General features: G+C 41.9%; 1 protein-coding gene across 1 annotated transcript in view; it reads left to right on the forward strand.

The window, feature by feature from the left end:
• The window catches only part of SNX30 (sorting nexin family member 30), a 124,937-nt gene that overhangs the window by 57,271 nt on the left and 48,076 nt on the right, over positions 1-19,590 (forward strand). Inside the window, 1 exon segment of the mRNA XM_007968393.3 lies at positions 8,673-8,783. Coding sequence (XP_007966584.1) covers positions 8,673-8,783 — 111 coding nt within the window.

Genomic DNA, 19,590 nt, shown 5'->3' on the forward strand with positions numbered 1-19,590 from the left:
GCCCGTCTCGGCCTCCCAAAGTGCTGGGATTACAGGCTTACTTTTATGGGCTTTTTAATAAATGATTCGAACAATGTGGGAGTGAGCTGACTTAAGGAAGTATGAAAAGAGTGCTTGGCAATGTTGGAGGGTCTCGGTGTAGAATGTATCGTGTCTGTCCGTGTGTTTGTTTGATTTTGTTTCTCCTCCAGCAGTGTGCCCACATGCTCAGGTCTGGTAGAGCAAGTGGGTTTTTACGAGGTGAATGGGCAGTGCGGAGGGAATGTTTAGATATTGCTGTAAGTAAGTGATTGAAGTTCTGGGCCATGGAACAGATGCTGAGTGAAGAAGGAAGGAAGTAAAGACGTGAATGGATGGAATGTCTAGGAACTTTAGGTCCCAAGAGGCTGAGAAGCCAGGGATTTTGGGAAGTGGAAGAGCGTGAAATATAAGGGATGCCGTTTAGAGGGAGATGTGTGGGCTTCTGCCTGGTGGCAGTCTGGGGAGAGGCTGTGGAATGGAAGGAGACATTGCTTGCTTAGAGGCTGGTGTTGTGAGTGAGAGCCACCTGGATCTCGAGGGCACCTAGGTTGTAGAAGGACTTGGAAAGGAAGCCTGAGAGCCAGTTGCTTGAATCTTCAGGGCATCAGGAGAAATGGCAGAGCTGTCAGTGGATGACAGCTGTGTGGAGGGATAGAGGATGTGTGTCACTGGATGACACGAACCTCAGAAGGGTTTTCACAGGGTGGTGGAGGAATGGTGGTCCGGGGCTGTGTGGAATGAGGAGCATGTCAGCAGCAGCTCCTGGCCTTGTGGGCTGGGTGAGGCTTGTGGAATGCGAGCAGCTCACAGTGGGACCAATGGCAGGGAGGCCCCATTCCCAGGGAGAGCCAGGTTTCAGAATTTGAATGGGCAGAAGAATGACAGGACTTTATTAACTACAGCGTGGGTCTTCCAGAGAGCTTGGCAGAAAGATCTGAGAGGAATGAGATAAGTGGAAGTCCATGTCGGAAGAAAGGAAGGCAGAGGAGCGTGAGGAGGAAGAGCTGGAAGCCTCTATAATTGTCATTCTCAGGGCAGTGGGGTTTTGAGGTAGAATGGGACTAGCTGGTTTTTGTTTGATAAGGGAAGAGATCCCTTTGTTGGGAGATGGGGGTTGCCTATAATTCTTTTTTTTTTTTGAGATGGAGTCTCGCTCTGTCGCCCAGGCTGGAGTGCAGTGGCATGATCTGGGCTCACTGGAAGCTCTGCCCCCCAGGTTCACACCATTCTCCTGCCTCAGCCTCCTGAGCAGCTGGGACTACAGGCGCCCGCCACCACACCCGGCTAAGTTTTTGTATTTTTTTTTTTTTTTTTTTTTTTTTGAGATGGAGTCTCGCTCTGTCGCCCAGGCTGGAGTGCAGTGGCGCAATCTCGGCTCACTGCAAGCTCCGCCTCCCGGGTTCACACCATTCTCCTACCTCAGCCTCCCCAGTAGCTGGGACTACAGGCGCCCGCCACTGCGCCCGGCTAATTTTTTTTCTATTTTTTAGTAGAGACGGGGTTTCACCATGGTCTCGATCTCCTGACCTTGTGATCCGCCCGCCTCGGCCTCCCAAAGTGCTGGGATTACAGGCGTGAGCCACCGCGCCCGGCCTGTATTTTTTTTAGTAGAGATGGGGTTTCACTGTGTTAGCCAGGATGGTCTCGATCTCCTGACCTTGTGATCCGCCCGCCTCGGCCTCCCAAAGTGCTGGGATTACAGGCGTGAGCCACCGCGCCCGGCCAACCTAGAATTCTTAAGACCCAGCTGTGGCCTGGACAGATGGCGCTTCTGATAAAGACCACGTCTCTCTGGAGTGAGTCAGTTGTAAATTTTGGATCAAATGGACGTTCTTCAGAAAGACCCTGGGCCACAGTTGTTGAGCACGTCAGCTCTTGGGGCATAAGGGGAGACCTTATGTGGTAGGGTGAGTGAGGCCCAGTAGATGGAGTGCCCTGCTGGGTGACCGATTAGACTGTGATTCTGTGCTGGGTCTTCTAAAATGTGGAATTTCCAAAGGAAAAAAAAATTGCCAGGGATGTCTGGAACTGACCAGGGACATTTTCACGTGGAGTGATGGTGTTACACTTCTAGCTTAGCAAAAATGAGTCTTCTGGACTATGACTCTTGTGCTTGGTCACCTGTTCTTAGACCTGACTGGACGTGTTTGTCCATGACCTTGTGATCCTTGGACATTCTGCATTGTGGACACATGATGTGGAAGGACATAGAACAAAATGATGTAGTGGTTGTCTCTGATTATGGAATTGTGTGTGTATGCTTTTCGTTCTTTTTTTTGTTTTTTTTGAGACAGAATCTTGCACTCTTGCCCAGACTGGAGTACAGTGGCGAGATCTCGGCTCACTGCAAGCTCCACTTCCTGGGTTCATGCCATTCTCCTGCCTCAGCCTTCCGAGTAACTGGGACTACAGGCGTCCGCCACCACGCCTGGCTAATTTTTTATGCTTTTAGTAGACACGAGGTTTCACTGTGTTAGTCAGAATGGTCTCGATCTCCTGACCTCGTGATCCGCCCACCTCAGCCTCCCAAAGTGCTGGGATTACAGGCGTGAGCCACTGCGCCCAGCCTGCTTTTCGTTCTTTTTAAAAAATTTGTTTTGTTTACTATGGGTATTCAAAAATAGAGATAAATGTATATTTTTAAATTTTCCTAAGTTAGATCCTGAATTTCACGGAGGAAAAATTTACTACAAACTTATCTTTGGAGTTTTGCGGGTCTGCCTGTTTTATGAATACTGAGAGTCCTATAAATGTATTTCTCTCCAGAAATTCCAAGTAATGTCTCTGGCCCAATTTTAGCTGGTGTGCAGCGTTTCATTGTGAGTGTGTTTTGCTAGCCTCATTCCTGACTCTACTTTTTCCCCTCTGTCCTTGTTTTTTCTTTATCTTTTTCACCTACTTCTAATTTATGTCATTTGATCGTATTTTACCTATCACTATATATTTTCAAGAACAAATTGTGGTAAAAATAAGTAAAATAAATACTGGGTCAGAGAGTGCGCGAGCATCCTTTTTTTTTTTTTTTTTTGAGACGGAGTCGTACTGTGTCACCCAGACTGGAGTGCAGTGGCGCAATCTCGACTCACTGCAACCTCCGCCTCCCAGATTCAAGCGATTCTCCTGCCTCAGCCTCTCAAGTAGCTGGGACTACAGGTGTGGACCACCGCACCCGGCTAATTTTTGTTTTTTTGGTACAGATGGGGTTTCACCATGTTGGCCAGGCTGGTCTTGAGCTCCTGACCCAGTGATCTTCCTGCCTCCGTCTCCCAAAGTATTGGGATTACAGGCATGAGCCACCACGTCTGGCCTTGAGCATCCATTTCATGATAACTTTTTACCTTATTGCTTTCCAAAGCATCAAGCAAGGTTTTCTTGCTGTATTAAGCTCCTGATGTCCTTAAAGGAGCTTTTAAAAAATGAGCATTGTGTGTGTGTGAGAGACTATAAAAATGTTATATGAGAATGGTGTAAAATTTGGAAATAAGGGTGAATATAAAGAGAACAGTTCTCATTATCAGCTTTAAATTTGTCTTCTAAATTTTTAATATCCAGATATTAGCGTAAATGAAATCCTTATGTACAATTAATTTTGTATCTTCTGATTTTCCCTTAAAACAACAGGCTGGGCATGGTGGCTCATGCCTATAATCCCAGCACTTTGGGATACTGAGGTGGGTGGATCACTTGAGGTCAGGAATTTGAGACCAGCCTGGTCAACATGGTGAAACCCCATCTCTACTAAAAATATAAAAATTATCTGGGTGTGGTGGTGGGCACCTGTAGTCCCAGCTACTTGGGAGGGTGAGGCAGGAGAATTACTTGAACCTGGGAGGTGGAGGTTGCAGTGAGCCAAGATCATGCCACTATACTCTAGTCTGGTCAACAGAGTGAGACTGTCTCAAACCCACCCCCCCGCCCCACCACAAAACAGCAATGTCTTACACCCTGGTTGTGGTGGCTCATGCCTGTAATCCCAGCACTTTGGGAGGCTGAGACAGAGGATTGCTTAAGGTCAGGAGTTAGAGACCAGCCTGGGCAGCATAGTGAGATCCCTATCTCTACAAAAACAAAAAACAAAAAAAGCCCCCAAAATCAGTCAGATATGGTGGCATGTGCCTGTAGTCCAGGTACTTGGGAGGCTGAGGTGGGAAGATTGCCTGAGCCCAGGAGTTTGAGGCTACAGTGAGCTATGATTGTGTCACTGCCCTCCAGCCTGGGGTACTGTATTTACCTTTTTTTTTTTTTTTTTTTTTTTTAAAGAGACAAAGTCTCGCTCTGTCGCCCGGGCCGGAGTGCAGTGGTGCGATCTTGACTCACTGCATCCTCTGCCTCCCAGATACAAGCAGTTCTCTTGCCTCAGCCTCCCAAGTAGAGTAGCTGAGACTACAGGTGCACACCACCTGGCTTGGCTAATTTTTGTATTTTTAGTAGAGACAGGGTTTCACCATGTTGGCCAGGCTGGTCTTGAACTCCTGACTTCAAGTGATCCACCTGCCTCGGCCTCCTAAGTGCTGGGATTACAGGCATGAGCCACCACACCTGGCTCTTATCTAAATTAAAAAAAAAAAAAAAAAGTCTTACCAACAAAATTACTGACAACCATAGAATAAATATGCCATAATTTCATTAATAGCTTTTTATTGTTGAATATTTAGGTTGCTTTGATTCTTCACTGATTTAAATAATATTGCAATGAAGATCATTATGCAAATATCCTTGCCACAGTTTAGACATTATTTTCCAGTGGTAAATTTCTAGAAGTAGAAAAGCAGTGATTAGACATAACTAAAAAGAAAATCATAGAGACTATAGGTGAATATTTTTATAAGCTTGCAGTGGGGATGGCCTTCTTATTGATGACCCCAAAAATAGCATAAAGGGAAAATATGGATGAAATCAACAATAAAACGATGGAAAGATTCCGTATCAGACAAACCATTTGGAAATTATGATAGGCAAATGGTAATAAAGAACTTATACAAATGAAAAAGACTTGACTCACAATTTTTATTTTTTTTTTTATTTTGGTTGAGATGAGGTCTTACTCTGTGGCTCACACTGGAGTGCAGTGGTGCAGTCTTGGCTAGCTGCAACCTCTGCCTCCCAGGCTCAAGCAATCCTCCCACCTCAGCCTCCTGAGTAGCAGGGACCACAGATGCATGCCACCATGCCCGGCTAATTTTTGTATTTTTTGTAGAGATAGGGTTTTGCCATGTTGCTCAGGCTGGTCTTGAACTCCTGGACTCAAGCTATCTCCCTGCCTCGGCCTCCCAAAGTGCTAGGATTACAGGCATGAGCCAGTGCGCCTGGCTGGACTTACAGTTTTTAAAAAGACACCTCATAAAAGAAGAAAAATACTTTCTTCTTTTGGCCAATAAACATTTGAAAGGACGTTCAACCCCGATGGTAATTAAAGAAACAACTGTAAACAAAGATGATGTGTTATTTTTCATTTATCAGTCCACCAAAGATAACTACTTCCTGATAATATGTGATAAGAATATACATTGCTGTATTTCTGAAAGTAGTTTGTCAATTAAAAAGTGTATGTACACTTTTTTCCAGCAATTCTATCTTTAGGAATTTATTTTAAGGGAATTATCAGGTGCTCAATGATGTTTCCGAAAGCACTGCTTATTAATGGAAAAATTGGAAACAACTTAAATGGGGATTTGGTTTAATTATCGTGTAACCATTCAGTGGAATACTATATTTGTGTTAAAAAGACTATGTACATCTGAACTTACTGCTATAGAAAGATGTCCAAGGTATGCTAAAGAGATACAGACAATCAGTAAATGAATGAATATTCATAGAAAAAATATGAAAACATATAAGCCATGTTAATTGTGTTTTTCTCTATTTAGGGGAATTATGGCTGATCTTTTATTTTCTATTTATTTTTCTCGAAGTTTTAAAATAAGTATAAACCTGAATAAATAGAAGGAAAAAAAAAAGCCTGTTCCCCAAAAGTGAAATTGGTTGTGGCAAAAATAAAACGTGTGTTCTATTGTGCTATCTTTTGTAGTTACCAAAAATGATTTCAAAGTTAGAGTAGAAATATTACATAAACTGTAATTTATGAAATGGATCTGAAAAACATAAGAGAAATGATTAGTTAATCGTGTAACTTTTTTTTTTTTTTGAGACAATCTCTTGCTCTCTTGCCCAGGCTGGAGTGCAGTGGTGCAGTCTTGACTCACTGCAACCTCCACCTCTGGGGCTCAAGCAATTCTCGTGCCTCAGCCTCCTGAGTAGCTGGGATTACAGGTACCTGCCACCACACCTGGCTAATTTTTGTATTTTTAATAGAGACGGGGTTTCACCATGTTGGCCAGGCTGATCTTGAACATGAAAATTAGCTGGATGTGGTGGCGCACGCCTGTATTCCCAGCTACTTTGGAGGCTGAGGCAGGAGAATCACTTGGACCTGGGAGGTGGTGGTTGCAGTGAGCCGAGATCACACCACTGTACTCCAGCCTGGACGACAGAGTGAGACTCTTTCTCAGAAAACCCTCCCCCAAAACAACAATGTCTTACACCCGATCTTGAACTCCCAACCCCAAATGATCCATCGGCCTTGGTGGATCCTGTAATCCCAAAGTACTGGGATTACAGGTATGAGCCACCGCGCCCAGCCGATAATCGTGTAACATTTAAGAAGGCAAAAAGTAGAGCCTTGCATCAGTTTGGTTTACAATGAATATGAGTTGCTTTAATTTGTCACCTTTCAATATATGCCTTTCATTAGCCCATAATCATTGACAGGTTCTCACATGGAGCCTGGTGGGGGAGGTGGGAGGTCTTGAACTTCCCTTCCAACTCTGTTTTTGTTTTTTTGAGACAGGGTCTCACTCTTTTGCCCAGGCTGAAGTGCAGTGGCACAGTCAGCTCACTGCAGTCTCGACCTTCTGGACTCAGACGATCCTCCCTCCGCAGCCTCTGAGTAGTAGGGACTACAAGTATGCACTACCACACCTGGCTAATTTAAAACTTTTTTTTTTTTTTCAGAGATGGGGTCTTGCTCTGTTGTCCAGGCTGGTCTTAAACTCTAGGGCTCAAGCTGATCCTTCCTTCTTGGCCTCTTAAAGGGCAGGGATTGCAGGCATGAGCCACCAAGCCCTGCCGTGACTCTCTTCTTACTGTTGAACCTAGGTAGGGCTCAAGGAGGCTTAGTGACAAGTCAGGGATCTGCTAGGGATGCAAGAACTGCATAGGCACAGAGTCCTTCCCACGCTGCCTGTGTGGTGCGGGGATGGGAGTATCAGGCCACTTGTTCCCAATATTTCTGTCATGCTGTGCTTGAAAATTCGTCAACAATGACTTGCTCTCTGGATTTAAGTGTTGTCTTTTTTTTCTCTCTCCAATCCTACAATGCTAATTCCTTTGGGAAAATCATCTGATAAGTCACAATTACCTACATTGAGTGAATGTCCCCACATTTCACCCTTGCAAGAACAGGGGAAGATTGTGTTTCATAGGCATATGCTGGTGTTTGGGGCTTGAAGAGGGGAAACAATGCGGTTAGTTGGGGGTCAGTCCAAGACCGAGTCCTTGAACTTCACCATTTTGCTAAGACTGTGAACACAGGTTTTGGGGAGGATGAAATCATAATTTTTGATGCCAGAGCTGTTCACAGCTTTTTCTTTGATGAATGACTCTCATTCATGTGCTTAAAGATTTTCTTGGTGTTGTGAATTAAAACCGACTTTTGGCTTGAAAGAGTAAATTTATGAGATGTAGCTTGACCCATTTTTATCTTGTACTTTAATTTCTGAGAACCGTGACAGTCATGTAGTCTGTACCCTCATAGGGAAAAATGGCTTATGTGAGACACGATTTAATTTGGGCCAGTAAGGGAGTAAAAATCTTGTTTTGGTATAAATCAACTTAATTTTATTTAACATTGATTTTCATTGTTGAAGTGCTGCAGTCACACTTCAGAAAACTTTAAAAATTGAGAAAAAGGGATGAGATTATTAATATTTTTCTGCAATACAATGGCATTTTTGTATTATTTCTAGATTTTTTTCTTATCTAAAATATAACAGTTTCAAGGTTCCGGTTCTGGCAGAATGTGGCAGATCAAGCAGAACTTTTTCTATTTTCATCTAGTCTGCTCTCGAAATGAGCAGTGATCTATTATCTTTACTTTTTGTTTATTTCCCCTTTGGCAAAACTTGTCAGCATATTTAGCAGAAGGTGGAGACATTTTCTTTTCACAGATTTGGATTTAGTAGCAATATCCTAAGTGGAATTTTTTGCTAAAAGAAATTGTTAGAGTTAAGCTTGGAGGAAATGAATCAAATGCTTCTAAACAATTCTGGTAATAGTTGAAATCTATTTCCTGAGGGTAGGGGGAAAAAACTGTTTAAAGACAGAGTCTCTCTCTGTCACCCAGGCTGGAGTGCAGTGGCGCAATCTCGGAAAACTGGCATTTTTATTCCAGCTCCTTGAATTTTTAACTGGGCTCTGTGTCCCAGACTGGTCTATTCTATGTTAGTAAACTCTGCCATTTGGCTGGTGTGTTTGGCGGCAGGAAAATATGATCTTGCCTAGTTTGGTTATTCTAAGAGAGCTTTTTTTCCTTCCTTTCAGCCAAGATATGCTCTTCCCCTATGCTTATTTTTTTTCCATTCTCTTCTTTGCAGAGTACTCGGGTGGAGTTTGACCTGCCAGAATATTCTGTTCGTCGAAGGTACCAGGATTTTGACTGGTTGAGGAGCAAACTGGAAGAATCCCAGCCCACTCATCTCATTCCCGTAGGTAGTAAGTCACTGCAGCTTGTTTCTCACTTGTCCTGTGTTGTCTTTCCTGAAGGGGTTCGCTCAACTCTCATCCCTTCAATTATCCCAGACTCACCCAGCAAACGTATGTAAAACATGTTAATGGACACTGTATATAATACTTCACCTATTAGGTTTTGGTTTCTGATTTGCTATATAGTAAGCCAGTTTTGCAGCTGGCTGGGCTTTTCTTTAGGCACAGGAGCAGAAATCTAGTACAGAATCCATTTCAACCACAGTTTTTCATTTAAAAAGGAAACCACCTAACTCTATTTATTGAAGCAACGTGACATTTATCTACTCCAGTGCTTCCATCTGCACAGTTTTTAAAAAACAGAACCAGAGCAAAAGAAATATAAATCTTTTTTTTTTTTGAGACAGAGTCTCACTCTCTTGACCAGGCTGGGGCGCAGTGGCATGATCTCAGCTCACTGCAACCTCCGCCTCCCGGGTTCAAGCAGATCACCTGCCCCAGCCTCCTGAGTAGCTGGGGTTACAGGAGCCCGCCACCATGCCCGGCTAATTTTTGTATTTTTAGTAGAGACGGGGTTTTGCCATGTTGGCCAGGCTAGTCTCGAACTGCTGATCTCAGGTTATCCACCCGCCTCGGCCTCCCAAAGTCCTGGGATTACAGGTATGAGCCACCGCATCTGGCCTCAACATTTATATTGAGTACTTTTTTGACTACTTTTGTTAAAACTAGAAATAATAATGGTTTAGCTGCCAGATGTTTCTTTGGGCCTTGGGGGCCTTAGAGCAGTTTGAGTCATAAAACTCCTCAGAGGGGCTGATTTATCTTTCAGCAAAAACCTTTGTTGAATGTTAACTTCCTAGCACTACCAGCTTTCTGTTACCACCGCATCTCCCAGCCTTTTTTTCCCCATGGTTAGAAAAGGCTGTGTATGTTGTGAACGCACTGGTAGCTTTCTCGGTTTTCAGGGTGAAAAGAGCCACGTTGCTAGTACTGTGATAGGAATGGTGGCTCTCACCTGGAACTCAGTTCTTTCTCAGAGCATCTCCTTTTTTCCCACATACCCTTTCTGCTCTCCGAGCCTGAAGTTTTGTTTTTTCTGTCTTCTAATCACTTAAAAACATGCCTGAAGAGGAAACAGTAGCTTTTAAACAGTTGGGAATATGCCTTAAAATAGAACCTTAAGGTGGCAAAATTGGCAGCTAGTGAATAATTTTTTAAAAATAAACTGCATTTTAGAACATTATCAGAATTCCAGAATTATTGTGAAGGTAGTAGAGAGAATTCTCAAATCTCATATCCGGTATTAACGTTTTATATTAGTGTGGCACGTTTGTCACAATGAGCCAGTCATTATTATGAAATAAACACCATTATTAACTATCCCAAGTTCCTTTTTATTTTTCTTTCTTTCTTTCTTTCTTTCTTTTTTTTATTTTGAGATGGAGTTTAGCTCTGTCACCCAGGCTGGAGTGCAGTGGTGTGATCTCGGCTCACTGCAACCTCTGCCTCCAGGGTTCAAGCGATTCTCCTGCCTCAGCTTCCCGAGTAGTTGGGATTACAGGTGTGCACCACCACGCCCAGCTAATTTTTGTATTTTTAGTAAAGACAGAATTTCACCGTGTTGGCCAGGCTGGTCTCTAACCCCTGACCTCAGGTGATCCTCCCACCTCGACCTCCCAAAGTGCTGGGATTACAGGTGTGAGCCACCACGCCCGGCCCAAGTTCCTTTTTCTGTTCCTACCCAGGATCCCACATTTTATTTAGCAGTCATGTCTCCTTAGGCTCTTCTTGGTTGTGACAGTTTCTCAGGCTTTCCCTTTTTTGGATGACCATGACTGTTTTGAGGAGTACTAGTCAGGGATTTTGTAGACTGTCCCTCAGTTGACATTTGTCTGATGGCTTTCCCGACTGGGGTAATGTGTTTGGGGAGGAAACCACAGAGGCGAGCTGCCACCCTCATCACCTCCTATCCAGGGCACATGCTGTCAACAGTGTGCATCACTATTGATGTGAACCTCCATCACCTGACTTGAGGTAGTGCTGGTCAGCTTTCTTCACTGTACCATTACTCTTTCTCCCTGCCTTTCTGTACTGTACTCTTTGGAAGAAAGTCACTGTTTATTTGTAGCCCACACCATGCATCAGGGAACTGCCCTCCTGGGCAGCTGGTGCCTATGAGGTTGGTACTGGAAGCTCAAAGGTAAGACAGTGACACCTGCTGGTGAAACATAGTGTCTACTCTTCCATAGACACTAGAAGAGAATGGAAGAGTTTCCAGAATGCCCAAGGTGGATCCAGAATATCTTTAAGTGTGGTTTCTGATGGTCTGGAAAGAAGCAGAAAGAAGCTACTTTAGAAACAAGCAGAAACTTAATTTTTTTTCATAAATTCTTGGTACTCACATATCTGGAGTGGAGAGAGATTTAATATGAGAGAGCCTCTCTGATTTAAGTATGAATGTCAAACCAGGAACCAATCCCCTCATCTGCTACAAAGATTTTTATAGCAGCTTTGCTAGGAGGTGTCTTTGTTATTTAAGCATCATCTTTGGAAGGAAGAAAGGGTGGGTTGAGAAGGTTATAAGGAAGACAAAGGACTCCTGCCTTGGGGAACTTATCAGTTGGAGACCCAGTAAAGATGCAGAAATGTTCATTTCCCTTTTAAAAAAAGGATTTATTGAGATTTAATCTATATAACATATAATTCACCCATTTAAAATGTACAGTTCAAAGGGTTTTAGTATATTCATAAAATTGGACACCCGTCAGCATTATCCATTTTAGAATCTTTTCATCACCCCCAAAAAGAAACCTCACATCCCTTAGCTGTCACTTACAAACACTGTATATCCCCCAGCCCCTGGCAACCACTGATGTACTTTCTACAGATTTGCCTATTCTGGACATTTCATGTAAGTGAAATGATACACAACGTGATTTTTTTGTTACTGGGTTTTTTCACTTAGCATACTTTCAAGGTTCATCCATGTTCTACAATATATTAATATTTCATTAATTTTTATCGTCATATAATATTCCAGTTTATGGATATTACCACATTTTGTCTATTCACCCTTGATGGACGTTTTGGTTGTTTCACCTTTTGGCTATTATGAGTAATGTTGCTGTAAACATTCATGTACAAGTTTTTCTGTGGACATGTTCTCATTTTTTGGGGGGTGTATTCCTAGGAGTGTAATTGTTGAATCACACATAAGTCTATAATTGGCCTTTTGAAGAACTGCCAGACTGTTTTCAGAAGCGATGACATCAACTTACATTTCCACATGCGATGTATAGGAGTTTCTCCACATCTCCATCAATGCTGTTGCTATCTGTCTTTTGGATTGTAACCATCCTACTGGATATGCAGTGATATCTCATTGTGATTTTAATTTGTATTTCCCTAATGATGTTGAGCATCTTGTCATGTGCTTTTGGGCATTTGCATATCTTCCTTGGAGAAATATCAGTTAAGATCCATTGCCTATTTAAAAATGGGGTGCCTCTTCATCCTTGAATTTTCATAGTTCTTTTTAAAAATTATATATATATGTGTGTGTGTGTGTATATATATATATATAATTTTGGGGGGGGGGCGGAGTCTCGCTCTCTCGCCCAGGCTGGAGTGCAGTAGCGTGATCTCGGCTCGCTGCAAGCTCCACCTTCTGGGTTCACGCCATCCTCCTGCCTCAGCCTCCCGAGTAGCTGGGACTACAGGCGCCCACCACACATCGGCTGATTTTTTGTATTTTTAGTAGAGACAGGGTTTCACTGTGTTAGCCAGGATGGTCTCCATCTCCTGATCTTGTGATCCGCCTGCCTCAGCCTCCCGAGTAGCTGGGACTACAGGCGCCCACCACACATCGGCTGATTTTTTGTATTTTTAGTAGAGACGGGGTTTCACCGTGTTAGCCAGGATGGTCTCCATCTCCTGATCTCGTGATCCGCCTGCCTCAGCCTCCCAAAGTGCTGGGATTACAGGAGTGAGCCACTGCACCCGGCTCCATATATATATATATATATATATGTATGTAAAATTTTAAGAGGCAAGATGTTGTTTTGTCACCTAGGCTGCAGTGCAGTGGTGTGATCACAGCTCACTGCAGCCTCTACCTCCCAGGATCAAGCAATCCTCCCACCTCCACAGGTATGTGCCACCATGCCTGGCTGATTTTTAAAATTTTTTATAGAGACAAGGTATCACTATGTTGCCCAGGCTGGTCTTAAACTCTTGGGCTCAAGTGATCTTCCCATCTCAGCCTCTTGAATAACTGGGACTAGAGGCACCCTATGCCATCGTGCCTGGCTAATTCTTTTTTTTTTTTTTTTGGTAGAGACAGGGTCTTGCTATGTTGCCCAGGCTGGTCTCAAACTTCTGGTCTCAAGGGATCTTACTGCCTTGGCCTTCTAAAGTGCTGGGATTACAGGCGTGAACCACCACAGCTCCCAGGAGTAACCTTATGTTCTTAAAATGCCATCTTGGAACCAGAAGTATGCTGGGTGTATACATTTGTCTTCTCATAACAACAGTTCACTGTGTTTTTCTTCATTATGTAATAGTTGGAGCTGCCAGAAAGTCTTCATTTTGACTTTTTTCCTCAGTGTTTTTTAAATCTTTATTGAGATATAATTGATATACACAATAGCCTTGCACATATTTAATGCATACAGTTCGATAGGCTTGTATATACCCCCTGATACCATCACCACAGTCAAGGTAATAAACAGATCCATCACCTTCACAAGTTTTCTTGTGTCCCTTTGCTGTTTTGTGTTTTTTTTTTTTTTTGTAAGAACATGTAACATAAGATGTACATAACGTGTAACATGAGCATGTGACATAAGATCTCTCCTCTTATCACATTTTACAGCATGCAACACCATACAGTCATTCCCCCCCTATTTGTGGTTTTGCTTTCCCTGGTTTCAGTTACCTGTAGACCAAAAATATGACATGGAAATTCCAGAAATAAACAGTTCATAAGTTTTACATTGTTTGCTGTTCTGAATAGTGTGATGAAATCTCATGCAGTCCGCCTAGGACATAAATTATCTTTGTCCAGTGTATCCACACTGTAGACACTGCCCACCTGTGCGTCCCTTAGTAGCCCTCTTGGTTATCAGGCTGGAGATCACAAAAAGAATGAGTACAGTACCATAAGATGTTTTGAGAGAGAAAGAGAAAGGCCATATCCCCATAACACTTATTACAGAATATTATTATAATTGTTCTATTTTATTGTGAATCTCTTACTGTGCCTGATTTAGAAACTAGATTTTATTATAGGTATATATAGGAAAAAACATATGCATATATAGGTATGTATATACAGGTGGGAAATTCACTTGAGCCCAGGAGTTCAAGACCAGCCTGGGCAACACAGTGACACCTTGTCTCTAAATTTTATTATAGGTATGTATATATAGGAAAAACATAGTATATACAGGGTTCAGCACCATCCATGGCTTCAGGCATCTGCTGGAGGTCTTGGAACGTATCCCCCTCGGATAAGGGAGGATGACTGTATTGTTAACTGTAGGTACTTTGTATAGCAGATATCTGGAACTTATTTATGTTTTATAACACTAGCTTTATATCCATTGAACAACTCCCCATTTCCTGCTCTCCATACCCCCTGGCAACCACCATTCTATTTTCCACTTCCATATTCGTTCAGTGGGTTTGACACTTATTCATTTCCTGGAGCACTGGTTACACAGCAGAGCAATTTCATGATTAGATGGGTGCACGTATTAGATTTGGAAGATGAAGCAGATACATTTAGTGAACACTTGAGTGTTTAGTTTTCTCTTGGAAATTTAATGTTTACCTCAGTTTTAATGAAGGAAGGTTTCTGGAAGGATACATTTGTATTATGTACCAAGTTTTCTTTTGAGTAGTAGTAAACTCATAGGAATTAATGAGAATGAATTTGTAATGCAGCAATTGTTTTTTAATATGAAATAATAAAAACTCCATTTTCTAGTTGGTTTCTTCTTTTTTGTACTGTTAAAAATATACCTGCATTTAACTTACTCAATGGGTAAGTTAATAAGTATTTGAAACATTGGTTCAACTTCCTAATGCTTTGCATTTAACTGGACTTGGTGACTATTGTTTTTAATCTCTATGCTTAGTGACAAGCTTTTAGTCTCTATGCTCCTTTATTTATTTGGTAGTTATTTTTGCTTAGAAGCAATATTTTCTATTAGTTTGACAAGGGTAGGAGAAATAGGCCTCTGCCATGTAAATATTTAATGTGCGCTAAATATTTGTTGAATTGTTTCGAAGCAGCAAATAAATTGCTAACGAGGAAGTTGGACATTTCAGGATTCAGCAATTGAAAGATTTGTCTAGATTTCCTACCTAGAAACAGCAGCTTTCCATTGACAGTCTGCAAGAAATATGCTGTTGTTTCAGATTATAAAACAGCTTTATAAACTAATATGGAATATAAATGAAAATGCTTTACTAGAATACTGAGTACTATCTAATATCAGTATTTCAAGGTTAAACCCTGAAATATTTAACAGATTATTGTAATACTTTGCAAATAGGATTTTTTTTGCAGGATCTAACATATATATGTGTATATTCAGTTTTTAAAAATGTTTTCATTGTAGAAAGTATTAACCATATTGAAGAGATTCGGTACGATGAGTGCCCTTGAAACTCCATCACTCAGTTTCAACATTTATCAGCTCATGGCCAATCTTGTTTCATCTCTGTCCACTCCGTCACCCCTACGCCCCGGTGTTTTTTTTGTTTGTTTGTTTTTTGTTTTAAGCGCCTTAAACAACAGAAATTTATTCTCTTACAGCTCTGGAGGTCAAAAGTCCAAAATCAGTTTTAGTGAGCTAATATCAAGATACAGGCTAGGGCTGCATCCCACCGGAAGGCTCTAGGGGAGAATTTGCTTGCCTGCCTTTTCTAGCTCTTGGGGCCGTCTGTATTCCTTGGCTCATGGCCTCTTTATCTTAAAAGCCAGCAGCATATCTGTCATCATCTCTGCTTCCACCATCACATCTCCTTTTCTTAAAAAATGGAAGTAAAATCCATATTACATATCACCATTTTAACCATTTTGAAGTATCCAATTCAGTGACTTTTAGTACATTCACAATGTTGTATGACCATCACCACTGTTTAATCCAGAACATTTTCATTAGCCCCAAAAGAAACTTTGTACCCATTAAGGAATCACTCTCAATTCCCTCCTTTTCCCAGCCCGGCTCTAATGAAAAAGGCTGTTGTCAACGCTGGTGGTTGTGTAAGATTTTGTTTGAGTGCTTATTTTCAGTTACCTTGGCTATACAACAAGAAATGGAATTGCTGGAGCATATAATAATTCTGTGTTTAATTTTTTGAGGAATTGTTCAAACTCTTTTCCACAGTGGCTTATAATTTTATATTCCCACTAGAAATGTATGAGGGCCCAATTTCTCCACATGTTTGCCAACACTTGCTATTTTACTTTAAAAATTCTAGTGGGCATGAAGAAGTAGATCCCAAATGACTTCTTTTTTAAGACAGGATCTCACTCTGTCACCCAGGCTGGAGTGCAGTGACATTACCATAGCTTACTGCAACCTCCAACTCCTGGGCTCAAGCAATCCTCCCACCTCAGTCTCCACAGTAGCTGGGAATTCACGTGTGCACCACCGTGCCCAGCTAATTTTTTATTTTTTGTAGAGATGGGGTCTTGCTGTGTTGCCTAAGCTGGTCTGGAGCTCCTAGCCTCAAGCAATCCTCTCAGCTTGACCTCCCAAAGTGCTAGGATTATAGACATGAGCCACTGTGCCTGCTTCCCACAATCGATTTTTAAAGACATTTTGGCTTAAACGATATATAGACTTTCTACCTGTAAGTCCTCTCCCCTTTTTGCTTTTTGTTCTCAGTGCTTACAAATTAATAAAAATACTTCGCATTTGTTAGACATCTGCTGTGTGCTTGGAACTGTGTTGAGCTCTTTTCATTTACATGATGTGATTTACAGACTATAGATGGACTTGATTTCACCAGCAACCCAGATTCCTATATGTAAACAACCCAGACAGTAATAGAGGTGAGCCTGAGAGTAGGTGTGTCGCATTAAGGAATCTTGAAATAGGAAATTTCTGCAGCTAGATACATTTGGAAATGATAACGCTTATGACAGGAGGAAATTCTGCTTGCAGGAGGATTCACTCTAGGGTTCCTTTAAATAGCAAGTTCCCCCAACTGATGAATCGTAACTTCAATGTGCTCAGTCTGAAGAATGGACCCCTATTGTAGAATGTCATCTTTATGTTAAATGAGGCACTCCTAACCACTTACTTGTGCCTCAGGCCATCCTCTCAAGTCCTATTCAGCAGAAGCAAATGAGAGTATCATAACAGGGCTCATGAAGTGACAACAGGAAAATATCCACGGATTTGGTAATTAGAAAGTCACTGGCACTCAATTTTAAAAGGGCCATTTCTGAACTGGGTAGGGATAGGGTAGAGAAACCCAGCACTGAAGGCAATATCACAGCCGGTTTTGTTTTGAGGGTTGGGGGAAGGCTGGGGGTTGAGAAATCAATGGGATAGTGTGAAGTCAAGATAAGTGACTCCTTTCAAAAAGATAGAATGAGCCAGAAAGGAGAAGGGAGAAGATACAAGGTCAAGGGGTGATTGGATTCATATTTTTTAGGAAGAAAAACCAACCATATTTTTATAGATTCTGGGAATAGAGCTGGATGGACAGGAGATGTTGAAGATACAGAGAAGAGATAAATGACAGGTGCACCCTAATGAACAGATGGGTCAAGGACACAGATGGAATGCTTAGCTTTAGGGGAGGAGGGGTTGTTGTCCACAGGGACTAAGGAATGGAGGTGAGGGTGATGCCCAATGGATGGGCTTCTGCGGAGGAAGCAAAATAGGAAATTTCCATCTGATGCTCTTACACCTGGTTCTCACTTCAGAAGGACAGTAATCTGCTTAGCGTGAAAAGCTGGATTATGAGAATGGCTGCCTAAAGGAACGGGAGAGAGAAGAACTGACCAGAATAAAGGAATTATCCTAAAGGACAGCCATATCCCATTAAGATAACTTCTCAGTGCTTTGGACTGGGCCAGCATGGGGCTGAGTGGCCCTGTTCGTCTGATCCAGCACTGCATTTCAAATATTCTACTCAAGTGTAAGCTCTGCTGGGTGTCACACGTGGACATGTTATCCTTGTGTGGCTCTGTAATTTTATTCCTGATTCGATTCCCCTCTCTTCTTTCATTTACAAACCTTTCCACTGTGTCCTTTGGAACTCCTGCTCTGTTGTAAAGAATCCCCCAGTATTCGTAGCATCTTCTCTGAATATTCCCACCATGTCAAGGGTTAAATGAACACTGGATGTCCCTGAAGATTAGTAGTCCCCTGAAGCTGCTGCCAGTCTTACAACAAAGACACCCAAACTTGTGTGTGTTTACACTGTGGTAGGAATCATTCAAAGCACTTTGCACATATTAGCTAATTTAATCCTCATGACAACCCTATGAAGTTGATGCTATTAGTTTTTACCTAGCACCAACTTCTTGAGGTACCAAGAGATGTATAGAACTTGACCGAAGGCAAACAGCTAGTAGGTGGCAAAGTTGAAAGATAAACCCAGGAAGCATGGCATCAGAATCTTTACTCTTGACAACTAAAACATACTTTCTAAAAGCTCTTTCAAGTTGAGGGCACTGAATTCCCTCATACTCCAAATACTTCTTTTCCAGGGGGTGGGGTGTTGGTATTACCAATTCCTAAATCTTTTCAAGGTTTTGTGTTCTAAATCTAGGTTTACTAGGCCTACTCCGAGTAGCCTAGTGTTCTGCGTTTTGGGGTTGGCTAAGTCCACTAATCCTTGTTGCTGTGTCTTATTTCTGGTTTGTTTTTGTCCTTCAGGGTTTGTAATTTTAAAAAATCCTCTTTATTGCCATATTATGGGGGTTTGAGGAGGTTGTGGAGTTAAATGCTTGTGTTTAATGTCCTACTTTGAACTTGAACTGCTAGGTTGGTTTAACATTAGAAAATATATTAATTTACCACTTACCGTATTAAAGGAAAAAGCATGTGATTGTCTTGATAGACCTACTTGGCCATCCTTGTCTTGGTTTAGTCCCTAAAGAGACTTGCGTTTTCTAAAGAGGGTGCATCTGCATGAGTGTTCACAGCAGCATTGTTAGTAGCACCACAAAGCTGTAAACCATTCACACGATCATGCACATGTTCACAGGCAGGAGAGGAGGTGGACAGTCTGTCATACAGTCAGTTATATAGTGCATGACTATGGAATAGTAAAATTATTTTCCTGTAGCTAAATATGCATCAATATGGATAAGTCGCAGAAAGATAATACTGAATGACAAAAGCGAAGTATACAGTTGTGTACTGCATAATGACATTTCAGTCGGTGGATGGCATATAGATGGTGGTCCCATAAGATTATAATACTGTATTTTTACTGTACGTTTAAATATGTTTTCTACATTTAAATATGTTTAGATACCCAAGTACTTGCCATTGTGTTACAATTGCCTGCAGTAGTCAGTACAGTAACATGCTAGGAGCAATAGCCTATACCGTATAGCCTAGGTGTGTAGTAGCCGCATCATCTAGGTTTGTGTAGGTGCACTCTATGATGTTCACACAATGATTGAAATCGCCTGACAATGTATTTCTCAGAGTGTATCTCTGTCATTAAGTGACACATTAACTGGAGTTTTATTTTTATAAACTTAAAAAACAAGTTCAATGAACAGCACATTGTTTTAAAACTGAAACTTAGAGGGGAGCAATGACCAAA

Source organism: Chlorocebus sabaeus, chromosome 12 (genome assembly GCF_047675955.1).
Source record: "Chlorocebus sabaeus isolate Y175 chromosome 12, mChlSab1.0.hap1, whole genome shotgun sequence".
NCBI classification, from domain to species: domain Eukaryota; kingdom Metazoa; phylum Chordata; class Mammalia; order Primates; family Cercopithecidae; genus Chlorocebus; species Chlorocebus sabaeus.